This window comes from Zeus faber (assembly GCF_960531495.2).
Source record: "Zeus faber genome assembly, chromosome: 13".
In the NCBI taxonomy this organism is placed as follows: domain Eukaryota; kingdom Metazoa; phylum Chordata; class Actinopteri; order Zeiformes; family Zeidae; genus Zeus; species Zeus faber.
The window spans coordinates 5338801-5364421 of record NC_137198.1 but is presented as its reverse complement, the minus strand read 5'-3'; the positions used below and the strand labels follow the sequence as shown (position 1 = coordinate 5364421).

The following is a 25621-nucleotide window of genomic DNA, read 5'->3' as shown; positions in this document are numbered from 1 at the left end:
AATCAGAAGAATCATTTCTTTGGCCTCAAGTGCTAATGCACTTAACACACATACAAATGCATGCATGAAGAGAGTGGTGACCCCAAACACACACACACACACACACACACACACACACACACAACAGACTGGTGTAATCATGACAGACAACTTTTACTTCTGCATATGCTCACATCCCAGCGGTCCTTCCTTCAGGGGCAGCTAGGAGCAGTGGGCAGCCTTCACTTTGTTGGCACTCGGGGACAAATTCCTGGTGGTGGATCCATGTCATGGGACAGGGACATGACAGGAAGCGTTGTACATATTTTTAGTTATGGTCCTTTTATATCGGAGGAGACCCATCTGAGCACGGAGAGAGCAATTTATTTATATAATACTATTGTTGTATTTGATATAAATGTATATTGATCATCTGTTGAACACAACTCAATTAATCGCAGTAAAATTACAATATAATTGTAAGCTTGTAATTGTCAGCTATATTTTTTATTATTATTATTATTATTATTATTATTATTATATTCTCATATACATATTATATTATTATTATTCTATTATTATTATTATTATTATTGTTATTATTATTATATTATCTCATTATTATTATTATTATTATATTCTCTTGTATATTATTATTATTATTATACTGTAATTATTATTATTATTATCACATTCTCTCATATATTATATTTTTATTATTACTACATTCTCTTATATATTATATTATTATTATTTTATTATTTGTATTATATTATAATTATTATTATATTATTCGTATTATTATAGTGTTATTATTATTATTATATACTTATTATTATTATTACTATACTGTATTGTTCTCTAATACATTATATTATTATTATAATTATTATTCGTATTATTATATTATTGGTGTTATTATTATTTATTTTTTATTATATTCTTATAATTATTCTTATATTCTTATTATAATTATAATTGTTATTTTTCGTATTATAATAGTATCATTATTATAATTTTATTAGAATTATGATCATGATTATGATTATGATTATTTTTATGACTACTATATTCTCTCATTATATTATGTTATTGTCCTGGTGTGGGGAGGTCAGAGGTTAGCAGCAGAGTGACAGCCAGGGGGAGGGAGGGAGAGAGAGAGGTCCCGCACCGGAGCAGGAAACTGTGGGACCGGGGAGCAGAGACACACACCACGGCGTCGACGCCAGCAGCTGCGGGGCTTCCAGAGCCATGTAGGCAGACCGGGGTCCGTCCTGAGACACATCCACATCCAGCCCAACGGAGCGGCCGACGCGCACCGATGCCGAGGGTGTTTTTGTGAGACATTCCGGGTGACATCAGCGAGCGGAGGATGAAGGAGCTGCGGGGCTGCGGGATGCGCTCCTGCATGGGCTTCCTGTCCCGGAGGAAGCTCACCGGACAGCCGCTGCTCAAGGAGGAGTTCCAGCGGCGCCGGCTGGCCGCCTGCACCAGCCTCTACAGAAACGACATGCTGGGACACTTCGGCTGCGTCAACGCCATCGAGTTCTCCAACAACGGAGGGGACTGGCTGGTCTCCGGTGAGCGGACCGACCCCCGGGTTTTTAAACACGTTAGCATGCTAACCGCTAATCAGCCGGAAATCAACGGGCGCTCATGCTAATTTAGCGAGAGCTGGGAGCTAACGTTATGCTAACCTGGTTCACGTCACGGAGGCAGGCTGCTCGGACCCAGCACGGCGGGGCAGGCGGTCCAGCGGGGAGGTCCGTGGGGTCCGGCATAGCGAGGTGCGGTGGTCGTGGTCCACCTCGGGCTCCGTCTCCGGTGGTCGTACGGGGCTGGACGTCTTCTATATCTGCTGCGCAGTTTAGTGTGGGGGGCGGATTAAATGAGTTATTATCTGGCCTGGTGGGGCGATCTGGTCCCTGCCACCTTCTGATCACCGGCTCCGGACTGTGTCCCGGGGTTCAACGTACGCTCCAAACAAGGCGTTTAAGTTCAATGCGGCGCCATTTGTGTACTTTCCAACCCCGCACCCCGTCAACCGTGACGACAAACCGTGTTGACAGCTTGGGTGGTGTTTTCATCCAGCCCAGGGTTCCCCAATCCGTCCCCGAAGCAAAGCCAGGCAAGTTTATTGGCGCAGCACATTTTCGCGCACCGGGCCAATTCGAAGTGCGTTGTTTCTTTTTTTTATTTATTTTTTTATTATTATTATTACAAGGCATCAATTGTATGATTATTATATCGACGCGAAGAATAAATAAAACGATCGAGATGAAGTCACAGAGATAACAGGTTAAAGGTCAAATGAAAAACCGGCCCGCGCGACGTAAACAACATGGCGTGACTGTAACCCACACCCACTTGGACCGGGCTCCAACCCGGTGGGATGTCCACACCAGGGAATCAAAGTAAAAAAAAAAACAAACAACAACAAAAAAACCCCTCAAAAACCCCAACAAAAATAAAACAGGACCGACGGATAAAACGGTTGAAGCGCGGCTGTGGACGCTCGTCCCCAGCAAAAAATGATCAACCGTTCAACTTCACGGCGATTTCGTCTTTGGGCCCCAGTTTCGGGGGTCGTCCAGCCTGACATACGGCGCAGACGCCCGGGCCCCGTCTCACGACGAGAATCCTCTCAGGTCGGGGCCCGTGGGGCCTCGTGCGGATCGAACCCCCAGGGTCCCTGGCGTGTGGACGGTGGACAGTCGCGGCTCGAGGGATCGCGAGGCTGCGTGGTTGTGTGTTTTACGTGTGGGATGCTGTGTTTCAAACCCCCCCTCCCCGGACCCCCCACCCCGCCCGCCCTCCCTCCCTCCCCAGGCGGCGACGACCGGCGCGTGCTGCTGTGGCACATGGAGAAGGCCATCCACGGCCGCTCCAAGCCCGTCAAGCTGAAGGGGGAGCACCTGTCCAACATCTTCTGCCTGGCGTTCGACAGCACCAACAAGCGGGTGTTCTCTGGAGGTAACGGGCGGCGGAGAGGGGCTTGCACGGGAAGTGCACCCCAGAAAAAGTGTTGATTGGTCATGAACGGCAAAGTCAGAAATTAATACAATGAGAGTGACTTGTATTGGGAGGAATCTGGTGAGAGAATATTTGTCACAATACGGAGCTCACAATATTATGTTGTATTTTTACTGAGATTAAGTTGTGTATAGTAGATGATCAATATACATTTATATATAATACAACATTATTATTATTATTATTATTATTATTATTATTATTATTATTATTATTTTAAGACTTCAGTATAACTTTGTGCATGATGGCTTAAACTCAAGACAACAAAGTCAAGCTCTCCTAACTGGGTTTATCCTGCATAACTCAAGTGTATGTCAATTATATATTTTTAAATTATATGAATATTATGATACATTTTCCAATATAAAATATAATTATTGAAAAAGTATGTTTTGTCTCGAGGACACTGTGGAGCAACGATAAAGAAGTAGCTCTTTAGTTGTTTTTTTTTTTTTATAGCTTTTTCAAAAAGCTGTGTGTATTATGTATTTACAACGCAGAAGCCTGATTTCAAGCACCTCGGAGAACTTGGAAGCTGCATTGAACAAAACGTTATTTGAACGGAATGCTGTGTGAATGTTTTGTCTCAAACTTGTTTTTCTGTCTGTTTTTAAACCGTGCTACAGGTAATGATGAACAGGTGATTCTACACGACGTGGAGAGGCGAGTAAAAACAACTACAATTATTATTATTATTTTTTATTATTATTATTTATTATTATTATTGTGTATCTGTATTTATTGTTTTTTTTGGACTCTTGGGCAATACCAAAATCTTATTTCACAATCTAAGAATTCAAACTTAAAGATCCAGTTTCCAAATTTCCTCCTCAGCAGTGGAGGAGAATTAATGTCAAAATAGTACAAAACGTACTACTACACAACGTTAACTGGAAACCCCCCGTTAACCACAAATAACATGTTCACTTACTCACACTCTCGCCAACATTTCGAAGCTTCACCGGTAATTGCTTGCTTGCTGGCTGCTTGCTAAAACGTTACATGCTTCTCCAACGAGAAGATGACACCATTGTGAAATTCTTCACGGGAAGTTTGCAGCCAAAAAAAAAAAAAAAGTCTCTGGGTTTTCTTGGTAATATTGGCAGGAGTGATGCTGTGCAACAAACCTGTATACATGATGACGATACAATGATACAAACAGTATCATTCAGGCAATATTTCTTTGAGACCCCGAGAACGAAAACTAGAGAGTCCGGATAGTGTCTCTCCATTACATTTACATTACATTCAGTCATTTAGCAGACGCTTTTATCCAAAGCGACTTACAAGGGAGAATAACATTCAAGCTACATTGCGACAGAGATTAGTGTAACAACAACATTAGTGTAACAACATTACATTTACATTACATTACATTACATTTAGCAGATGCTTTTATCCAAAGCGACTTACAATTATTCAAGCACCGACGGACGCAGGAGGAGCCTGGGATTGAACCAGCCTTTAGATTGCTAGACCACCAGCTCTACCTCCTGAGCTACCATCCCCATGTCTCTCCGCAGCCGGTAACAGATCGGCGAGCAGCGGCTGCGGGTTGATTCTGGATATGCCGCGTCGCACAATGATGACGTAGTGACGCAGCGACGATTCTCTGTGACCCGTTGGTGCTCTGCAGTGTTTTCAAGTGACCGTTCGGTATCACCGGCGGAGATGTGAAAAACACCGTTTTTTTTAAACTTACTCCTACAAATGTAGCTCGATGTGGATCAAACTTGAACCACAGTGTGTCTGGACTGCCCCGAATACAATTATTGCGTTCTTATTCCTATTCATATAAGAATTTGTTATTCATCTTTGAATAAATTCTCTTATTCCTATTCATATAAGAATTTGTTATTCATATTTGAATAACTTCTCTTATTCCTATTCATATAAGAATTTGTTATTCATCTTTGAATAAATTCTCTTATTCCTATTCATATAAGAATTTGTTATTCATATTTGAATAACTTCTCTTATTCCTATTCATATAATAATTTGTTATTCATATTTCAATAACTTCTCTTATTCCTATTCATTCGTGTGCGTGGGTTTGACGGTTTCTCAGTGGCATCACTTTGACATGAGATAATGGACCCGAACAAATACAGTAGGGTTCCCGCCCTAATGAAACACCAGCCTGCCCTCCCCTGCGGCACCTTCTTATCGCTCCATCGAGGTTTTCTTTCGAGAGTTTCCAAAGTGATTATGAGCTATGAGGGAAGGAGGAGCTCCGATGAAGATTGACTTTTTGTTTGGTTCTGAAACAGGTAGGAACCAGCAAACCGCCCGCTGCTCAGGGGACGATCATTTTCCCGCTGTTTTCATCAGAGATCACAGTCAACGCGGCTTTAAACCAGTTGTCGCTGTTGTTCATCTTCACTTGGGTCTGGGTGCTGAATGTTTCCTCCCCCCCCACAGAGGGGAGACTCTGAACGTCTTCCTCCACATCGACGCCGTGTACAGCCTGTCCGTCAGCCCCATCAACGACAACGTGTTCGCCAGCTCCTCCGACGACGGACGTGTCCTCATATGGGACACGCGCGAGCCGCCACACGGGGGTGAGCGGCCGTTCCATGTGCTTGTTTGTCAGCTCCCGCCGGAGTCCACATAGTTAGACTAGATGTGACTCGAGCGGAGGGGACCATACCTAATGGGATGCTACCTTATGTGATGCGATTTGATTGGATGTGAGGGGACCGGGCACGGCGAAACCTGATCCCATGTGACTGGAACGCTTGTGACCCCTCTTGACCTGACCCTAACAACCCTGGCTTCTCTTCGTTCATGGGTGCTGTTGAGCTCCCAGTTAGAGTGGGTGGAGTCCCACCTCCACCAGTAGCATTCTAGCAGTAGCGTTCCAAGTGAAGTTACCCACAAGTTGTTATAAAAGAGCTTCTGGGGTGAAATTGCAAAAATCTAAGAAATACTCAGGAATGATTGTCTTGAATTAGCAAAAAGTCTTATATAATAGTCTAAGAAATCATGTCAATAAGGTCCTTGTGCAGAATGAGTCTCTACACCAGCGGTTCTGAACTTGTTCTGGCCTGTAGCCCACTTGAAAATCACAGTGGTGATGTATTGTGAAAGGAGATTTGAAAGGACCACAGGGCTCCGTGGCCCACAAGTTGAAAATGGCCGCTCTATGTCATGGCTTGGAATGAAAGAAACTCAATATCTTATCTGTCTTCAAGCCCACTTGTTGTTTATCAAAGTAAAGAACAGACCAGAATGACCTCATTGTAGCCGTTGGATATAAATTGAATTATTTTTTTTTATTATCCTCTTTACTGTTTATTACTGTTTTTATTGGGCTTACTGTGTTTTTTTATTTTTTATTTTTTTTTATATATACAGTATATTCTGTTTTCAATTTGATAGCGGCGTGACGTGGTTGTTGTTATGCTGTTCTACAATGGACCAGTAATGCTGCATCTGATAATGGCTTTTTATATTACGTCGGCATCTTATCGATCTAATCGGCAAATCTGAACATTGGAACCGGGTGTCATTTAACACTTATTGTTTTTTTTTTAACAACTGTTGCAACATTTTAGGTAATATGATAACTACTCCATATGAACAGCCGGCTGTGTCTGGGTTTATCATTATGTGATTTCAGAGCCGTTCTGCCTGGCCAGCTACCCCTCGGCATTCCACAGCGTGATGTTCAACCCCGTGGAGCCCAGGCTGCTGGCCACGGCCAACTCCAAAGAAGGAGTGGGACTGTGGGACATCCGCAAGCCTCGCAGGTAACACTGTCTCGTTTTTTAAAAATTGTACTCGTTTTTTGCTTTACTTGCCTTCTCGCTTCTTTTGTGGATGCAGGGAAGACGGACGGTTGGTCACGTGGATCAAAGTCAGTAATGTTCAAAATCAGTCACGGCATAAAGCTTGTTTTGTTTTTTTGTTTTTTTCAAGCTTGAAAATCTCGTGTTGGAATTAAAAATCTTTATCTATAAGCGGGGATTCGAGCGGGGAGATTAGTTTCAGAGAACTAAATAACCCTCGAGACGCTTGACTGCAAAATTTGATTCGCTCGATTCGCAATGAGAGATCTTCACTGTGTCCTGCAGGGAGCGCTGTCGTTATGTTGTGGTGTGTTGAATCAACCCAGCCCCCAGACGCTCAGTTGAATGAAGGCGCAATCACTGTTTCAATATGATTTTACTGAATTCAGTCACTCAAACCTTTTATTCTCCTTAACATTTATTTATGTAGCACTTTACACAAATTTACATAATTAAAGTTAAAGAAACTCTGGGGGATGTTTCCATTATTAGTTAAGTCTACAAAAGAAAATCAATATTTTCGTATTTTGTTTTTAAAATGAACTGAACACTATTTTTAATTCTTTTAAATTCTCTGAATGTGGATATCCCTCTCTCCTCCATTTGCTCTCATATTCCAAACTATCCACAGATATATTATCTTTTGTGTACAGTATTGGTCCCACTAGCCAACACAGTCTTACACTACTATTAATTCTCCTACTATTATAACTACTAGAAATACTAGAGACTCTTTATGTGCATTCATGTCATTACAGTGCATTTACATTAGTGGACTCATGTTAACGTATATTTGTGCAAAAAAGAGCTTTCATTTTCGATCTATGTTACACATTATATTAATACTATAACACCATAATAGTGCTACTCCTTAACTAATTTTCATGATATCTGGCAGCTAACAACTTAAACAACCCCCTGCCCTCCTCCAGTTCCCTGCTGCGCTACGGCGGCAGCATGTCGCTGCAGAGCGCCATGAGCGTTCGCTTCAACAGCACCGGCAGCCAGCTGCTGGCGCTGCGCCGCCGCCTGCCGCCCGTCCTCTACGAGCTGCACTCGCGCCTCCCCAGCTTCCAGTTTGACAACCAGGGATACTTCAACTCCTGCACCATGAAGAGCTGCTGCTTCGCCGGGGACAAGGACCAGGTGTGTCATCGGGGGGTGTCGGCGGTTGATTCATTAATACACCAGGGCAGTTGAAAGAGCTTCACATTCAATATAAAAACACGTTAAACTCTGTTTCAGTTTGAGTCATCAATTAGAAAAAGACATTGAAAAGAATCAGTAATTGGTTATAAAATAGCGACTAGTAATTAATTTATAGTCATAATTAAAGGTGCAGCAATGCTTGGGCCGGATGATTGATTCTGTATTATCGGTTATTCAACATTTAGTTTCGCTCATGCATCCATTTTGTGTACATCCATTTGATTAGTCCCAAAATTCACTTTCTTAAGCGTTAATATGATGATGGAGGCGTACGTCATCATTACCATTTGAACAACCAATAAGCAATGTCGACAGAATCGCCAACATGATTGTAGTCCCAAAAAAATACAAGCTGACTCAAAATCTTCATTCAATCCATGAGAAATTGTGCCGGTTAGCCTTCACCACCTCCGCCGCTACAGCCAAGAGTCAACTTTTATATACTGCACTCGTACTTTTAACACTTGCCACTAAGTGGCGATCTCTTTGACAATGACTTAATAAAGGGGTTGTAACATCATGTTTGAGATTACATGTAGAGTAAGTAGGGTTGCCGCAGTCATCGGTGTTACATGTGTTCGGGCGCACACAGATTACATTACTTGCCCACAGCCCCCACCGTCGTTTTTATTTTATTTTATTTTTTAATTTTTTTTTATAGAAATAAAAACCCATTTAGTTAATTTTCGGGTATCAGCGCCGACGTTCGTCAAATTAAAAAAAGATTCTGATTTGTAAGATACTAAGCGTGTAATCGTAATCGATACTTAGTCTGACGCTACAGAAGTGTCTGCTTGTGCGTGCAGCAGAGCGCGGCACGGTCCGCTTATCACGGGTGGAGAGGAGGCTGTGGAGGCCTCAGATCAGGTGTAGATGGGGTCCTGTCTCCCTCCATCAGTAATAAGCGCCCGTGCATGACGGGGACACTCCGCTCGCCGTGCAATATAATGAGTTTATTAACCGGCGGGGGAAACGCTTCTCGCCGTGGTGTCCCTGAGAGTGAGCCACGATGTGTAGACAGTGTCCTCACAGCCAGCTGTCTGTCTGCAGTGTCGTTGGAGTGCGTGAAGGTTAAATTATGGGAACGTGTTTGCCAGACGTGAGGTTCAGAGGACACTTCTCAAAACAGAGATTACAAGGTGCTTTGCTGTACTCAGTCTCAGACAGACGCAGCGAAGAAAATCAATGAAACTGCGAAGTGGGTTCATCAGTCAAAACGCCGACCTGTCTGAGGAGGACAAGTCACTCGGAGAGCTTCACTGCCGGAGGCAAATGACTTCAGTGTACTTCCAGAGGTTCAGGCACCACTTTTTCAGATCTAGAATAATTGACCCGTGTGTTAAAAATGACTTTTAAGAGACGCCGAAAGCACTCCACTGATATTTACAAAGTATTATTACAGTAGAATATATGGCTTTCTCACCGCTGGAGGAGAACGGGAGCTCCTACACGGGAGCTCCTACACGGGGGCTCCGACGTCCCTCAGGTTCTCCTCAGACGTGACATCACCCTGCAGACATGTGTATTTATGTTAGCATTATCCCCGCATATCAGCGGAGGACCGGGTGTACACAAAAAAAACTCCTGGAAGGGGAAAGGTAGCTGCCTGGAGAAGTAGGCCAGTGGCCCAGAGTTGGTTAACGTAGTTAGTTCAACTCCCTGGAACGTGAATGAGAACTTCCTTCCCTCTCCAAAAAACAACCCCTGGGAGAACCCTTGAGCATGTCATTTGAGCCGTACTTTCTCATAGCAGCTTCTGCATATTTGAGCTGGATGTTCGTCTCGCAGTGGAATTGTGCTGGATCCTCTTGGATTTAAGATATGTGGTTCACGATCTTGGCGTCGAAATGAATGATTCTAAAAATATATGCTCCCAAAACCGACACATAATGAGAACTGCGAGGTCCTTGTAAAGCTAAAAGTTAGGATCAGATATAATCTATGACGGTGCTTCTCAACCATTCTCGCATCCAGGACCCTCCATTTGTTTCCCAATAGGCGGTGGACCTCATTTGATGAGATTTTTGTCTCTGCGACCAAAATCGGAGATCGAAGATTTGGATTGTGTAATGGGGGAGAGATTCACAAGGTGTTTTCGCACTGAACTCTTCTGGGGACTCCCCGAGGGGAACCAGGAACCGGGGACGTCCCCCGAGAACTAAATACCTTCAAGGGCTTTTGTTCTGGTTGTATTCGCACCGCACTGGAACCTTTGAAGTGGCGCCGAAGCCACGTCATTTCAGAGTGCTGCTCCGTGTTGTATTTACTCTGGAACTTTCACTGAGTTCTAAGAACTGCGGTCGTTCCGAGTTCCCGCAGCGCGGACGCGGCAAAAAAAAAAAGGAACCGTTTCTCCAAAAAAAGTTCTTTGAACTATGACAAAGTTGCTCCGGTGTGAAAACGCCGATATTAGTCACAGAAATAGAAGTTGAACTATGCTCCAACCAGTCATTAATGTACATTCTCTAACGGTGCGAACGTTTTGGAAATGAAATAATGGTCAAGTTTCACTATTAATTATTTTGCCGGGGACCCCCTCGGGTCCACGGACCCCATGTTGAGAGCCGCTGCTCATCGGGAATAAGTCCACTACGTTACCGTATGAGCTCAGTGTCTACATTTGACTCGGTGACACCAAACCTTCCACATCTCCTGTGCGGTTCTGTTCTGTCGACCAGCAGAGCCGCCTCGCAGGTTGATGTTCCTCCAGACGCACCGGGCTCCTCTCCCGGATCCTGAGTAAACACAGAGCCGCGGGCCGGAGCGGCGGCGGGCCCTTCCCAGAGCAGTGTGATACGCCGCAGGCTCCCCAGGAAGGAGAGGGTGGGCGGAGCTGGGTGGAGTCGGGTGCGGGTGCCACATTCCTGCTTGACGCGTCCTCTGGGAACTTGACGCGGGTAGGCGCTCTGCTTCCTGGCGTTCCAAAAATCCCCCCCCGGAGCGAAAGGAATGGGGGCACCCGTACCCGACGGGGCGCCCAGTGATCCAGAAGAGTTTAGAGCTGAGTGCTTGAGCCCGTTGGGGAGCAGATGGGACATCTCGTGGCGTTGAGTGGATCCCGAGCCGAACAAACTGTTCCTCCCGTTTGAAGTTTCACAGCTTTGTTGTGTTTGCCCCGGAAAAGCTGCTGCTTTGCGACGCTTGTAGGGGGATTTATTTTCTCCCGCGTGCCTAGAAATTGATTCCCAAGGTTGCGGAATTTCTGGGAAACCTGAATTGGATTAATGTCTTTTCTTTTTTATATATGGGTTATCAAATATTATAGTTTTTAATATTCTAAAATTAATTTAAAGTAAGTAATTTATCTTGTGCATTTTGCTAAAAAAAAAAAGGTGTGTGTGTGTGTGTGTGTGTGTGTGTCAGGTTGAAGGCAAATCAGCTTCCAGCCTTGGGGAAAAAAATATGGCTGAAATAGAATTGTACTGGAAAGTTCCATGTCAAACAATTAAACGTTATATAGAGTGACAAAAAAATGTGATAAATACTTATTTGCTGGATGTGCAATTCTGTAATTTGGGGGGTTGTTCGGGGTCAAAATCAGAATGTTGACCCTGGGTAACCCTAACTATTATTTTGTCATTTACTCTGTGGTTGACAACATAAACTCGCTAGAAATGACAGTAAGGTGCAAAAATATAGTCTGTTGTCATTAGGAAGGATCGTCCTCTCTCCATATACCAGCAGCCTAAAGCTTAACTTGTCATTCTATGATATGGACAGGCACCGAATATAAGGATTTTTCTTACATGACGCTAAACAGATTATTATTTCAGTCTTGGTGTATGCCCCCTTGTTTTTAGTACAGGACCTTTACCAGACATGTGTATATGTGGAGCGGCAAATAATGCAAAGCGAAAAGCCCAAATTACACACGCAAAGGGAACGGCAAATCAGCAGGAAAAGAGGGAAGACAAACAATTTACGGGGGAAACCTTGGTTGCCCCGGCTCCCCCGGACGGGCTCCAGCGAACGCCGACCGTAATCGCCGGGTTTAATTGCAACCGTGCGCGCGGCGTCTGACGCAGCGAGGTGAGGGCTCAAGACCGACAGGTCTGGACGCTTTGATCACGACGAGGAGGACGAGTTACGCCGAGAGACCTGTGGTGGACGGTGGGGTGGAGTGGTGTGTAGCCAGATAAAATCAACCCCGCGCGCACACACGCACACACGCACACACACACACACACACTCAGCGTTTTGACTCCTTGTCCTGGCACTGGCCGAATCACATCGATATTCTCAAGTAGAGAAAAGTCCGTGTATGAATTATGAGTTCCCTTACAAGGTTTAATGAAGTGCAATCTTATCTCTTCAGTGTCAGCAGGCCAAAATTGAAACTCCAGGTTTGTAGAGTAAGAGTGAGTTTCTTTTTTTTTTTTTTAAGTTAGGAAGAGGTGTCATTATTTCAGAGCGGCGTATGACCTTCAACTCGGTCAACAGAATTTTTGAACCACCGTTGGTGTTCCCTCGTTGACTCTTCTGCTAAACCTCTGCGCTCCTCTTTGTCTTCCTCCCTGTTCAGTACATCCTGTCTGGATCTGACGACTTCAACCTCTACATGTGGAAAATCCCCAAAGATCCGGAAGCAGGTCGGTTGTGTTCGCCATCCGTTTCACCGCAACCAATTGTGCGCCGTCGATAAAGATAAATCAACATGTAACCAACATAGTCATATAAAATGTCCAAAAGTTAAGTGTCAGTGCTTTTTCTGCCAACAGCATAAAGGAAAACTGTACATCTAAATGTCTTCAGTTGGTGCAGCATTATTGGCATTACCTAATGACTCCCGTCTCCATCCCCCGCAGGAGGCCCGGGTCGGGTGGTGAACGGGGCCTTCATGGTCCTGAAGGGTCATCGCTCCATCGTCAACCAGGTCCGCTTCAACCCCCACACTTACATGATCTGCTCCTCTGGGGTGGAGAAGGTCATCAAGGTCAGTACCACCACCCGAGTTTACTGTCGGGTTCCACTCAGGTTATGTTTTCACCCCTGTCTGTCTGTCTGTCTGTCTGCCTGTCTGTCTATTCGACCGCCTGTCTGCCTTCCTGTTTCAGGCCCAACAGAGGGCCAGTCACAGTAAAGAGGGTCCACAAACTAAAAACAGTTATTATTTTGGGTGGTATTGTCCATTTTCTAATATTATGATGATGTTTTTGGCCCTGGTTGTGGCAGTGTCCTTGGAGTCTAGTCCTGGAACACAAACTAAAGCCAAGATTTAATCTTCCATCGTCCCAAACTATTTGCCCTGCAGGTGTGACCTTGAGTGAGACACTAGGTCATGATCAGCCTCAGGACCCTGGTCCTGTAACCCCACCCAAACAAAAAGATTGATTCCCTGCCGTGATAAACACACCGCACTTTAGATGGTTTGTCCAAATTTTCCAACTGAAATCTTGACGTCGGACTCTTCGATGTTGAATATTTCATCGGTGTTTTCAGTGACAGTTTGACGGACGACTCTGAAGCGATTAGATTCCGAAAGCTCCCGACACTACTGCAGTCCCAACACGTTCCACCGCTTTAGAAAGCGTAAGGTCACGTCCTAAATAGAATATGTTGATCCAAGCTGCCTGCCAAGAGCGCCAGCCGAGCAAAAGTTGGATGTGTCCTGACTTCGGCTCCTTTACATCGTATAATTTAGTGATCCGTATAGTGTTTAGTGTTTTATTCATTTTCTGCACGTATGCTAATTTGAATTGGTTTCGCGAGGTGGAAAAAGTGAAGCCGAAGAAGCGTGTGGAATTCAACTTCGCGGGTCGCAGCCATAAGTTTTTCACTTTGTCAGGATCACAAAAGCAGCACCTGGAAGCTACATTCCAGCCTGTAACTGCTACCGAGGGAGCGCCCGGTGAGTGATGATTACTCACCGCATCGCACTGCGCAGAGCCTCCGCCCGCTGCCGCTGTCTGGCCTGCGCCCTGGCTCAAGACTCTGGAACCCTCCGCACGCCCTCCCTCCTTACAACGGGAGGGGGGCTTCGGGTTCTGTAGAGGCTTCGCCCGGAGAGGCTGGGGGGGGGGATCGTCGACCGCCACGAGAGATATCGAAAATCGGGGCCGCCGAGAGGAGGGTTTTGAGGGCCGTCGGGCTTGTCGCGGTCGGTTGTACTTTCGGGATGGAAGGGCTCCCATTCACTCCCATTCACTCCTTTTCACCCCAATTTACCACCGCGTCGCCCCCTTTCACTTCCTATTCACTCTCCTTTGTCCGCCGCCGAGGCTCTGGACGGCGGGCGGATCGCTTTTCATTGTCGCCGTTTGATTTAGACTCGTGACTCCGGGATGTTCCTTGGAATTGATTTAAAATGAACCCTTTTACCCGCTTCTTGTGTGCATTGTTCATTTCACTGTATGGAGTGTGTGTTACACAGGTGGTTCTCATACAAAGAGGGTTTTTGCCCCTAAACCAACAGTTTGTTCCCGTCTTTACCTTGTACTACTCCTGTGCTGTTCTTCTACCTCTGTCTCTACGTCCTTCCTGCTCATCCCTCTGCCCAACTTTTTTCTCTTTCTTTTACCAACTGTTGTTGTGTACTTAATGCTTCTTTTTTTATTTTTATTTTTTTATTGAGTGAGTGTTCATAGTTATCTGATCTGTTGGAATAGCTTGATATGAACGGTCTAAAATGCAGCTTTTCTTCTATGAATTACATATTTTCAAAACTCTCTGGGTCTTACCTCCGCCCGCCCTACCCCCCCCCCAGCTGTGGAGCCCGTACCAGCAGCCCAACAGCCTGGGGGACCTGGACGGCCACGTGGAGGACAAGTCCCGCAGCCTCTACACCCACGAGGAGTACATCAGCCTGGTCCTGAACAGCGGCAGCGGCCTGTCCCACGACTACGTCAGCCAGTCCATCCAGGAGGACCCGAGGATGATGGCCTTCTTCGACTCGCTGGTCCGCCGCGAGATCGAGGGCTGGAGCTCCGACTCCGACAGCTACCTGAGCGACGGCGCCATCCTGCAGCTCCACGCGCGGGGCAGGCGGACCACGCGAACAGTGCCGGCGGCTCCCAGCTCCGTCGCCGCCGCCTCCGCCTCGGCCGCCACTCGCCACGGCGACTCGGATCACTCGTCCTCGTCGTCGCTGGCGGGGCCCGGGGCCTCGGCGGGGGAGGAGCCGGCAGGAGCGGAGGTGGCGGAGGCGGCGGTGCGGCAGAGGCGGCGAGGCAGGCGGCAGCGGCGACGCTCGGGCTTCCTGCTGGACCTGGTGAACCAGGACTCCGACTCCAGCGAGTTCTGGCTGGACCCCATGCCCCGGCCGCGCTCCCCCAGCCCCCGGGATAACTCGGCGCTATCCAGCCCCACCACCTCCTCCTCCTCCTCCTCCCCCTCCCTCCCCGTTGGCGCCTCCAGCTCTTCCACCTCCTCCAGCTCCAGCAGCGACGAGGACGAGGAGCGCCACGGGGCCAAGCGCAGCGTGCTGAGGCGGCGGCGCATGGACGTGGTCTCCAGAGCCGGCGAGCGGCCCGGAGAGTCCACGCAGGTCTTGTTCTCCGCCATCGACTCCTGCAGCTACCCGGAGATCGCCGTCGAAGACCCGTCGTCCTCCTCCTCTTCGTCGAGGGAGGTGCAGTCCGCCTCTCAGAGCACCAGAGGCTCCAGGGATGAGGAGAAGCGCCTGAGCCTGTCGGACTTCGTGTGCCCCAGCCCGGTCATGTCCCCCGAGAGCCAACCCGAGGGGAACGAGGAGGGCGGGGACAGGGCGGAGGCCCGGGGGCGCTACGCTGCCCCTCCTCCAGCAGAAGGTGGAAACAAGACGGAGTCCAGGCCCCCGCCTTTGGAAAGTTCCGACAGCGGAGATGATCGCGGCCACCGCCGAGCCGGGAACGACCGGCGCGCCTCCCCCTGCCGACTCGGCCCCGGAGCCAACGGGCGGCACAGGACTGCGGTGGTGGACAGCGGGGGGTCTGCGGGTCTGAACATCGCCGGCTCCCCGGGGCCACACGGGGAGACGGACGTAAGAGCCTCCGACGGCAGGAGGGACTCCTCTAAGAGAGACCCAGCAGCGAGCGCTCTGAAACGGACTCACCTCGGCTCTGCAGAGGAGGAGTCCAGCTCCTCGCCCTCCGAGAAGAAGTTCAGAACATGAAAAGGATTCTTTTCTAAGTCGGAGTTGAATTTGAGATTGTTTTTTGGGGGGTGGGGCGGGGGGGGGGGGGGGGGGGGATTCTTGTTTGGGTTATTTTTTTTTTTTTCTTTAAAAGACTCACTTTAAAAAAGTGTTTCCGGAAGTGAAGCCCCTGGTCATCGAGCAGTGAAGGTGCTGGAGCCGCCGGCAAATTGTTAAATTTCCTTCTCATTAAACTTCGTTAGCAGTGACCTTATAGAGATCCCATAGATCATGTAGACAAACGTCTAATTCCAGCCTCTCAACGCAGCCCCCACCCCGTGCAGAGTGTGAAAGCAGTTTACAGTTAACACATTTCAACCGTAAACCCACAACGACAGCTCAACCCCATAACTGGGTTTCCACGGAAAGAAACCTCCTTCGGAGAAGCTCCTCCTCCTGTGTCCGTCGGCAGCAACATGAAACCGTCTTCGCACCCGTAAATGGGTCGCCATTGTGTTTTGACAATTATGCTTTTTGTAAAGATGTTTGGGGGAGGGGAGCGGGGCGTGGCTTCCAAGCAGAAGGGGTGAAGCAACCGAACCGAACGGAAAGGTGGACTTTATTCTGCTTTGGCTGTGAAATACAATAAGGCGACATCATCGTCGTCGCTCTTGAGGTCAAACCGCACGGTGACGCTAAACGATGCAAAATACAAACCAGTGCTTGTTGTCGACCAAGCGAAGCGGCTTATAATTTATTTTCACGACGCACAAGTGTGTCCGTCTAAGTTGTCGGTTGAAAACTCCACCCAGGACAACGGGGAAGACGCCCGACCGTAGCCGGAGGAAGTCCGCATTGAAAATGTCTCGTGCAGGCAGTCATTCTGTTTGAACTGGTTTCGGGTGATCCCGGGCGTCGCCGGCCTGGGGGTTCCGTCGAGGACGGACACCCGGACGGCCGCCGGGCGCCGTCTGCTTTGAGTTGAGTGTTGAAATGGCTTTCAACGATGCTTCTACCGATCGTTTTTTTTTCGTTGTTTTTTTTTTTCTGTCTAATTATCCGGCGCCGTGGGTCCCGCTGCAGGGCGCTTCTGTTTTGTTTTCTTGCAATTAAAGAGTAATTTGTGCTCAAGCGACAACGCCGCTGTTTTACTGCCCATTCTTCATGAAGTGAAATGTGTAAAATGTTGACATGTTTTGTGAGGAGCTTTCATATATATTTTTTTTTGAACTGATTCTAAATGCTGCTCGTCGAACATGCTGGTCCTTCTCCCCGGTTTAAAGCAGGATGTGCCTACCGGATCACCATGGCAACGCTGCTTCGGCGCTCAGAAATGTGGAGCTTGTTGCGCAGCCCGCGACCCTGAGCGCTCAGCCTCACCTGGCGACGCCGCGGCTGTTATCGACCGAACTTAACCCATCGGCGAGTAAGGAGCGGGTTCAGCGCTTTCATTGTGGGGGAGGGAAAGTGGCAGTGCCCTGTGGACAATGATTGTTTTGGCTTCAACGGTCGCTCTCAAACACCATCTTGAAGTTATTGCAAAAGCAAACCATGTTAGTTGTAGGCCACCTCTGGACAATTACACGTCCTGCTCCCCCCTTCATTGTCTTCATGGAGAAGCAGTGATCGATGAGGGCCATTACCATCAACATTGCTGGCGGTTTTCAACATAGATTGCTGAGACACCCACTAGTCTGTTCCTAAGAAGGCTGAAGTCGCTCAGGGACAAAGACGCAGAACGAGTGTGAAGAAATGGTTTTATTTCATTTATTTCATGAGGGAGGGGCTGCACCCGCTTGGATGGTCATACAGCGCTCGGTCACAATACTGATTCAATCAGAGCCGATATCTTCAACTTTAGGTGTTAAAATCAGTGATTTGTCAAACTATATGCTGCCCAAAACCCCCCGCCCCCCAAAAAAATACTGGAGGCAGCTTTAATGGATGGAACTTGCTATTTAGAAATCCCAGCAGAATAAATCCACAGAAATTCACCCTGCAAGAAGGAACCGGAACGTTAGTCTGTGTTTATATTCCAAACTGGGTTTTATTCTAATTTTTGGAGTGGGCGTCAGGCTTTTCACTCGACAGATGTCTGTTTCGGATGATTTGAAAGTCTGGTGTCCAAAAGATTAGAGAAATATCTGTAAATATCACGGTGGTAAATAACCAAAATTAAGGGGACGTGAAGTTCAAAATCCTGAAAAATGTGTGAGAAGCATGTTGGCTGACCCCAAAAAAAAAAAAAAAAGAAGAGGCTGTAATATGTATCTCTCTTCACCGTGTTCATTAAATAATCTTCAATGTTAATGTCAAATTTAGAAGAAAGTTTCAAGGCGCCATAAATGGAATTGTATATTTTACAGCAGATCAGCAAAGTGCAAATTCCCCACCATGCAGTGACGGGCGGTGGCGGCGGTGGTGGTGGTGGAGAGCATGATGTCATCGATGTCACTGTGTCCAGGAAGCCGCGATGCCAGGCATCTCCCCTCTGCGACGGCGCTCGTCGCTCTGGATTCCAAACGGAAAAAAAAAAAGAAAAAGACCGAAGTCGAAGCAGAGGAGGGGCAGACGTACATACCGGCGGTCGGCGGAAAACACGGAATGACTTAAGGCGTCACGTACGAGTAGTGATCCGAGGGCACTCAGACATGTAGTTTGGGGTTATCGGGTTGTTTGTACTGCGCTCTAGTGAAAATACCCTCCACACACACACACACACACCCACCCACCCACACACACACACACACACACACACACACACTTGGTCCAGTTGAGTGAAGTTTCTTTAAGGGCACAACAGTATCTGCAGGAAGTAGACACCCTTCATTTCAGCCCCACGCTTCCCCCTGGGACGACTATTTAAATAACAGTATTGTACGTTTGGGTTGGGGCTGTTTTCACTTGGACTAGGGTGTGCCCCGCGGCTAATATTCAGCTTAATGATGAATCTAAAAAAATTGTAGGCTCAACCACACCACTTACAGAGTGTTATTTTAGGTACGGTTTGCGGCTCCCAAATCCATACCGACCCCGATGACGCCAACCATAAATGTACACACACCCATGAAACTCGGTGAGGGCCGTGGTGCTACTCTGCCGCCTGTACCCAGGGTTTTTGTTGCTGCGGAGAACCGGCGATCCCACCGGGGAGCCGCAGGGCTCTACCGTCCGCTGGCTGCCGAGCCCGCGTCGGCCCGGGGTTCGAAGGCGAGGAGCGGCGTCGGGGGCCGTCATTCCCTCCCCCTCCGCCACATTCAGCCGGCGCTTCCGTCACGCACTTTTTAAGAAGCGTAATATTTCGGCGCTATGGCCTTACAAGGACCTCCATCGTTCCTCGTCTTGTTTGCTCCTCTTGACCCTCCCGCTGTTATTCTGCTGCAAACTACCACCGGGGCTTTGCTCCCATTGTCTCCGATCCCCCCGTGCTCATTCTTTCATTATCCCATTTAAGGCCTACATTTAAAAGCTAGACTGAAATACCTGAGGAGGTTGTCATACTCCAGTCCCATGCAAGTGGCTGCCCACATTTCCCCCTTCCCCCGAAGTTAAAACAAAAAAAACAACCCAAACAAAAAAAACAACAAAGGGATTGGGTTCTCATACTCACCGCTGATATTTTTGGATTCTGTTAACACTGCTTTGCAGCCGTGTCGAAGGTGCTCACTCTACGTCAGTGAATGCGTCCGCTGTCCGTACTTGCTTAACCCTGGTCGGTTCGGGCGAGACGTCTTGACATTTTACTCCACTACATTCCTGAGCAAAATGATATACTATTAAATAAATAATGATAATAATAATGATAATGATCAGGAGCTGCATCCATCAAACTGCTGATTCAGGATTGCTCATCAATTATTCCTAAAGTCCATATTCTTGGAAATGACTGACACCACCTACAGTGTACTGTAAATGGTAATCCGGATATGCAGAAGAAATGGTTGTAATCCTAGTAGTACTTTACTTTATGAAGTGTTATAGGTTTTGTTAAATCAGGACACTTTGTACGAGAAGCACTTTGACTTGTATTACTTAGGGTTAGGAAGTACATTCAACAGGAGGTTCTTACATACTACTTTCACCCCAGTAGAAATGTCAACGCGGTACTTTATCTTTTTACTCGTGTCATTTTGTATCCGGATCCCAGGTCGGAGTACTTCTTCCCCCGCAGCCGCTTTGTCTTTTTTTAAGTCCTGTCACTCCAACAGCGATGAGCATCGGTCTGTGAATGATCTCGCCACAAAGCGTACAGTGCTGCTTTATGCCTGCGGACGCACTCTGCCCGGAGCCGTGCGGCTTCTTTAAACCGTCCAGCGTTCCGTCTGCTCGCTGCACTGACATCACTTTCCCAAACATTCCCTGTTGGAAGTTTGTCCATATAAGGAAGAGGCTCCGGGGCTTCCCTGCCTGAGAGGGAGACAGAGGGATGCTGCCTTACCATACAAGGCTGACAGCAGGCCTCTGCACACAGCTGCCACTGTTTACCTGCCTGCCCTCGCCACAATCATTCATATTCTCAAGATGAAATTTAAATTTGAGTTTTTATTTTTTAATTTTACAGCTTAATTTGATTGTTATTATATTTTGTATTCTGTGTTCCAATTCTATATGTTGTGTGCCCACTGATAAAGACAAACCTCACCCAGAGCAGGCCCTGTCAATCCTAACCCTTAACCCCTATCCCCTAACCCCTAATCCTAACTCTACCCCTAACCCTAACCTTTAACCCCTAACCCTTATCCCTTAACCCAAGCCCCTAACCCTAGCCCTTAACCCTAACCCTAGCCCTTAACCCCTAGCCCTAGCCCTTAACCCTAACCCTAGCCCTTAACCCCTAGCCCTAAACCTCGAGGACCCCCCCCCCCCTCGACAACAGTGTCCTCCTGTATTTGACACAGTAAATAAATCCATAACCTGAACAATAACAGAAAAGCAAAAAAAGAGAATTAATAAATAGTAGGCCGGAGCACCCATAGTCACATACCCCCCCCCCCCCCCCCCCCCCAAAAAAAACCCTGACCCTCACCCCCAAAATATAAAAACTTAAACCTAAACCTGAAAGTATAAAAACCTGACCCTAACCCTAAAATATAAAAACCTGACCCCAGCCCCCCCTAACTTGAAAACATTAAAACCTGACCCTTACCCCACTAACCCTAAAATATAAAAACATAACCCAACCCCCCCAACCCTAGAATATAAAAACATAACCCAACCCCCCTAACCCTAAAATATAAAAACATAACCCAACCCCCCTAACCCTAAAATATAAAAACATAACCCCAACCCCACTAACCCTAGAATATAAAAACATAACCCAACCCCCCCAACCCTAGAATATAAAAACATAACCCAACCCCCCTAACCCTAAAATATAAAAACATAACCCAACCCCCCTAACCCTAGAATATAAAAACATAACCCAACCCCCCCAACCCTAGAATATGAAAACATAACCCAACCCCCCTAACCCTAGAATATAAAAACATAACCCAACCCCCCCAACCCTAGAATATAAAGACCTGACCCCAGCCACCCCAGCCCTAAACCCTATAAAATCCTTATCCTTACCCATGGTCCGATCGCAGTCACAATATTTACTTTTAACAAAGTTCGAATGGAAACACATCGTAACTGCATAACATCCACAGTTTCTTATAGTTCCTCAAATTATTTGTGTATTATTTTAAACGGCGATGAATGTAACTTGATAAGTATTGGATCGGTCCAAGCCTGACGCTGTCAACGCAGCCGGCCAATCAGCCGCGAGGGGGCGGTTCCTGTGGCACCCCGCTGCCCAATCAGCGGCGAGCGGGCGGGTCTTGGGACACCCCCGCAGCCAATCGGCGCGCCGCGTCCGCTGTCGGTTTAATTTCTCCGAGGCAAAGTTTTTACGTTGGTCGACGGCTAGACCTGCCTCCTGCCAGCCCACCGCCGAGACGTCCCGCCGGGGGAAAAGAGAGCCGAGCCGAGGCGGTCCGAGCTGCTGAGAGCCCAGCGGAGAGCCAGGGAGCCGGAGAGAGGGAGCCGAGGGAACCGGGGCCGGTCCGCGTACTTCACCCGCACACACGCCGTCTGGGAAGCCGCAGCCTGGGTGGTTTGTTGCCATGGATCTCTACGATGGAGACGATACTGTTTACATGCAACAAGAGGACGACTGGGACCGGGATCTGCTGCTGGACCCTGCGTGGGAGAAGCAGCAGAGGAAGGTGAGACACGCTCCGTGTTCCCGGTGCCTGGAATAATAATAATTATTATTATTTATTAATATTATTATAATAACATAGCTGAGGCAGCAGGGCTGTCCAGTTAGTCGCGTTAGGTACGAATTACAGTTTTCCGAGCTCCCATAAAACACACCATCACTTCGTATCGACACCAATTACAAATGTTCGAGTTTCCAAGGAACGTAGCATCAGTTCGTTCTAATCATGATCATAATAATATTAATAATAATAATCATAATAATAATCATAATAATGTAAATGACTTGGCACGGGGGGCCCACCAGGACTCCCACTGTTGGTGTTGGCTGATAAAAAGCATAATTATCCCGCATGTGTCCCCAAACTTCAGTGCTTTTTAACGTGCTGGGCGGGGAAGAACACCACCATAACCCAGCACCACCTCCACCTCCCACTCCTCCTTCCAGGAACATCTTCCGCGGGTCGTGTCTGGCCTGCTAGTGGTTAGACCGGGACAGTACGCCCATCTCCCCAGCAACAGATGTCAGCCCTGCCCGCCACCCCCACCCGCCCACCCCGTAATGCGACGTGGATTAAGCCACGCGTGTTGTGCGGCGTTCCCCCCGCGTCGCTGTTGCTTTTTGGGGGATGATCATTGTGTCTCTAATGCCGCGTCCCCCCCCCCGTGTTTGTCCCAAACTCAACAGAACTCTGTGGAGTCCCATCCAGCCCCAAAATAAAAGGTGCAAACACTCAAAGTACCTGTAATACACGCGTGGCGTGTGTTTTGACAGTTAATTTTAAAACACTGTTGACAAACAAAAGTAAATCACACAACAATCCACCACCATTAGTTAAGTTGAGTGAATATAATGGGGGAATTTTTTTTTAATGTAATATGTATGACACATGAATATAGTAAAACATAACATTTCAAAGTGTGATTCAAAAAAAATTAAAAATAATCTATTAATAATTTTGCTGCAGACCCCCTGAAATTCTTTTGAGGACCCCTAGAGGGGCCGCGGACCCCAGTTTGGGAACCCCTGTGCTATGACATTTCTGTGTCTGATGAAGGCCAGTGCAGCTCCTGTGGCAGATGGTGCTTTTATTGGTCGGTTAGTAAAGAAAGGTTTATTTATTTCCCCATACTTCTCTCTCTGAGCCAGCTCCAGTCAGCCCCAGCTCTGGGCTGGGCTTGCGCGCTGCCTGCCCAAAAATGGTAATAATCGGCCCCTCTCGCTGATGCTGGAAAACTTTTTTCCCACTTTTCTTTTTTGTGCCTTGAAAGCCCCGGGTTCTGGTTTCCTACATTATGTCATCAGTTCACCAGACTGCTACCGGTGGAGGCAGGAGAGAAAAAAAAAAAGAAACCATGAGAGGTTTGAGGTCCAGGATGAATGGGTGAAAAAGACATGAAGATTACAGAACTCCTTTGCATATACTGACTATCTATGATTTAAATAACCTTGTTAACCAATTCCTATATGGCGAATGTGGAGGACTATTAATATAAATGATTAAAAGACACATTGCAGACCTCTCTCACACACACACACACGCACACACACACACACACACAGACACACACACACACACACACACACACACACACACACACACACACACACACACACACACACGTACATTCCTTCTAGGCCTCATTACCCGTGTTTTCTAGCGATGGAGAGATTGCAGAGAAGCCTTCGGTGTGTATTGACTCTCATGTTCTGCACCAGTCCATTCCGTTCAACCACGTCTTTACTTTTCTACAGTGGGCCCGGAATAACTGACTTCAGCCAACTGTGCATTTTATTCCCTCATTTAGGGATGAATTCAGTGGGGTTGCCTGCCTGCATGTGCGGCTTTTTATTATATCTGCACTACTTACTGATTGGAGACCGAGGCTGTGAGGATTGGCCAGACAACAAAAACAAAACAAAACAGTTTTCGCTCGTCATTCCCCACTGACAAAAAAATGGTCCCAGATGTTTATTGCACTAAAATAAGTGTCCCTTCAAACATGACACCCGAGACAAACTGTAGCTCCTGCAAAAAGTACAAAAAGACAAATGTTGTGTGTGTGTATCTGTGTGTGAGACTATAAAAATAATATGGACTCATGGGCTGGAACACAGCTTTCTTCGGGGAGCGCTGTAAATACTTTGAGTCTGATGCATGTCATAACCTGACTCCACTCTTATCATCTTGCAATCTTAATGTCTTTCCATAGCCAGGTGTCCTCAGCTGTCCGTGCTAGAGAGAGGTTTGCACCCAAATGTCGGATATATATATATATATATATATATATATATATATATATATATATATATACACACACACACAGTATGTGCTTGCAGCCTCTGGTTCATTTATCTCAGACATCTATGTAGTGTTATTTTCCAGACACCATGACCTCGTCACCAATTGCATTCCCTCCCTCCCTCCCTCCCTCCCTCCCTGTCTTATCTCCTCTTCGTGTCCTGACAGACTCCAGTCGGTGCTGCAGGCTGCGCGCTGCCTTGCTAGCTGCAGGGCGGGGTTGCACAGGTGTTTGCTTCCGCACCCATTCCTTCCAGGGTTTTCCATTTAAGGAAACGAGCCGTGACTTTGATTGGCCGCTGCCGGTAAATCCCGCCCCTCTCCGCCCCGCCCTGCCCCGTCCCGTCCCGTCCCGTCCCGTCCCGTCCCGTCCTGTCCCGTCCCGTTCCGTTTTCCCCTTCCTAAGAACTCCATAACCCACATGCACAATCGTCCACAGCACCCTCAACACCTTCACCCACATCCCCCTGCCTGCACTGTGCCACAGATAAGGCATTAGACGGCTTAGACCACCGTCTACATTTTGCCGTCAAGGTTTGTTAGACGTGTTCTGGGGCTCGTTCCGATGATGGTGAGACAACGGGTCAACACATGATTTCTGCTGCCTTTCACGTAGCCCTGTGGCCAGGTCCTCTGCCGTAGAGCCGTCGGATTATCAAGCAAGCGGCGTCAGCATGGCGGCAGTTTCCACTGAAAACAAACACAAAAAAAGTTTTAACCACAGTTCTATGTTTGTTTGGCAAAAAACAAGGACGCAGTCATGTGTCATTTCTGTTGATGAAGAGGTATCAGTCACACCAGCAGAGGGCTGATCCGCAGTGTAAGGCTCAACTAATCCGTGAGTAAGGCCAGGTATTAGGCTCGATAATGAGTATGGCGATATTTGCCACCATATGCGATATTTACGCAGTATCGTAATATCCCCGTCCCTCCGTCTGTGGGACCACGGGGAGCGACGGACGGAGCTCATTCGCTTGTGTGCATGGGGAGGTTGTACAGTATGTGGACGTACAGTATGTGCGCAACAGTGAGGATGGAGGGTTAGGACGCGA

At 47.3% G+C, this 25621-nt stretch overlaps 2 protein-coding genes across 4 annotated transcripts in view; both read left to right on the top strand.

Annotated features, from left to right (window-relative positions):
• Positions 1–1286: 1286 nt before the first annotated feature.
• Positions 1287–16112, top strand: dcaf5 (ddb1 and cul4 associated factor 5). The gene is made up of 9 exons (XM_080012460.1): positions 1287–1559; positions 2809–2952; positions 3639–3675; positions 5434–5573; positions 6635–6764; positions 7736–7949; positions 12535–12601; positions 12818–12945; positions 14716–16112. Exons 1-9 carry the CDS (start codon positions 1352–1354, stop codon positions 16099–16101), a joined length of 2454 nt encoding a protein of 817 aa, XP_079868586.1. The 5' UTR covers positions 1287–1351; the 3' UTR covers positions 16102–16112.
• Positions 16113–21989: 5877 nt separating this feature from the next.
• The window catches only part of actn1 (actinin, alpha 1), a 54398-nt gene continuing 50766 nt past the window's right edge, over positions 21990–25621 (top strand). For all 3 annotated transcript variants that reach the window (XM_080012447.1, XM_080012446.1, XM_080012448.1), the window contains exon 1: positions 21990–22271. In XM_080012447.1, the coding sequence (XP_079868573.1) occupies positions 22170–22271 (102 nt within the window). In that variant the 5' untranslated portion in view covers positions 21990–22169. The remainder of the gene's footprint in view (positions 22272–25621) is intronic.

Excerpts from the sequence above, each read along its gene's own strand:
- dcaf5 (XM_080012460.1), top strand. The coding sequence starts at position 1,352 with ATGAAGGAGCTGCGGGGCTGCGGGATGCGCTCCTGCATGGGCTTCCTG. Across the intron at positions 3,676-5,433 it reads ATTCTACACGACGTGGAGAG|AGGGGAGACTCTGAACGTCT; the intron begins GCGAGTAAAAAC and ends CCCCCCCCACAG. Across the intron at positions 7,950-12,534 it reads TCGCCGGGGACAAGGACCAG|TACATCCTGTCTGGATCTGA; the intron begins GTGTGTCATCGG and ends CTCCCTGTTCAG.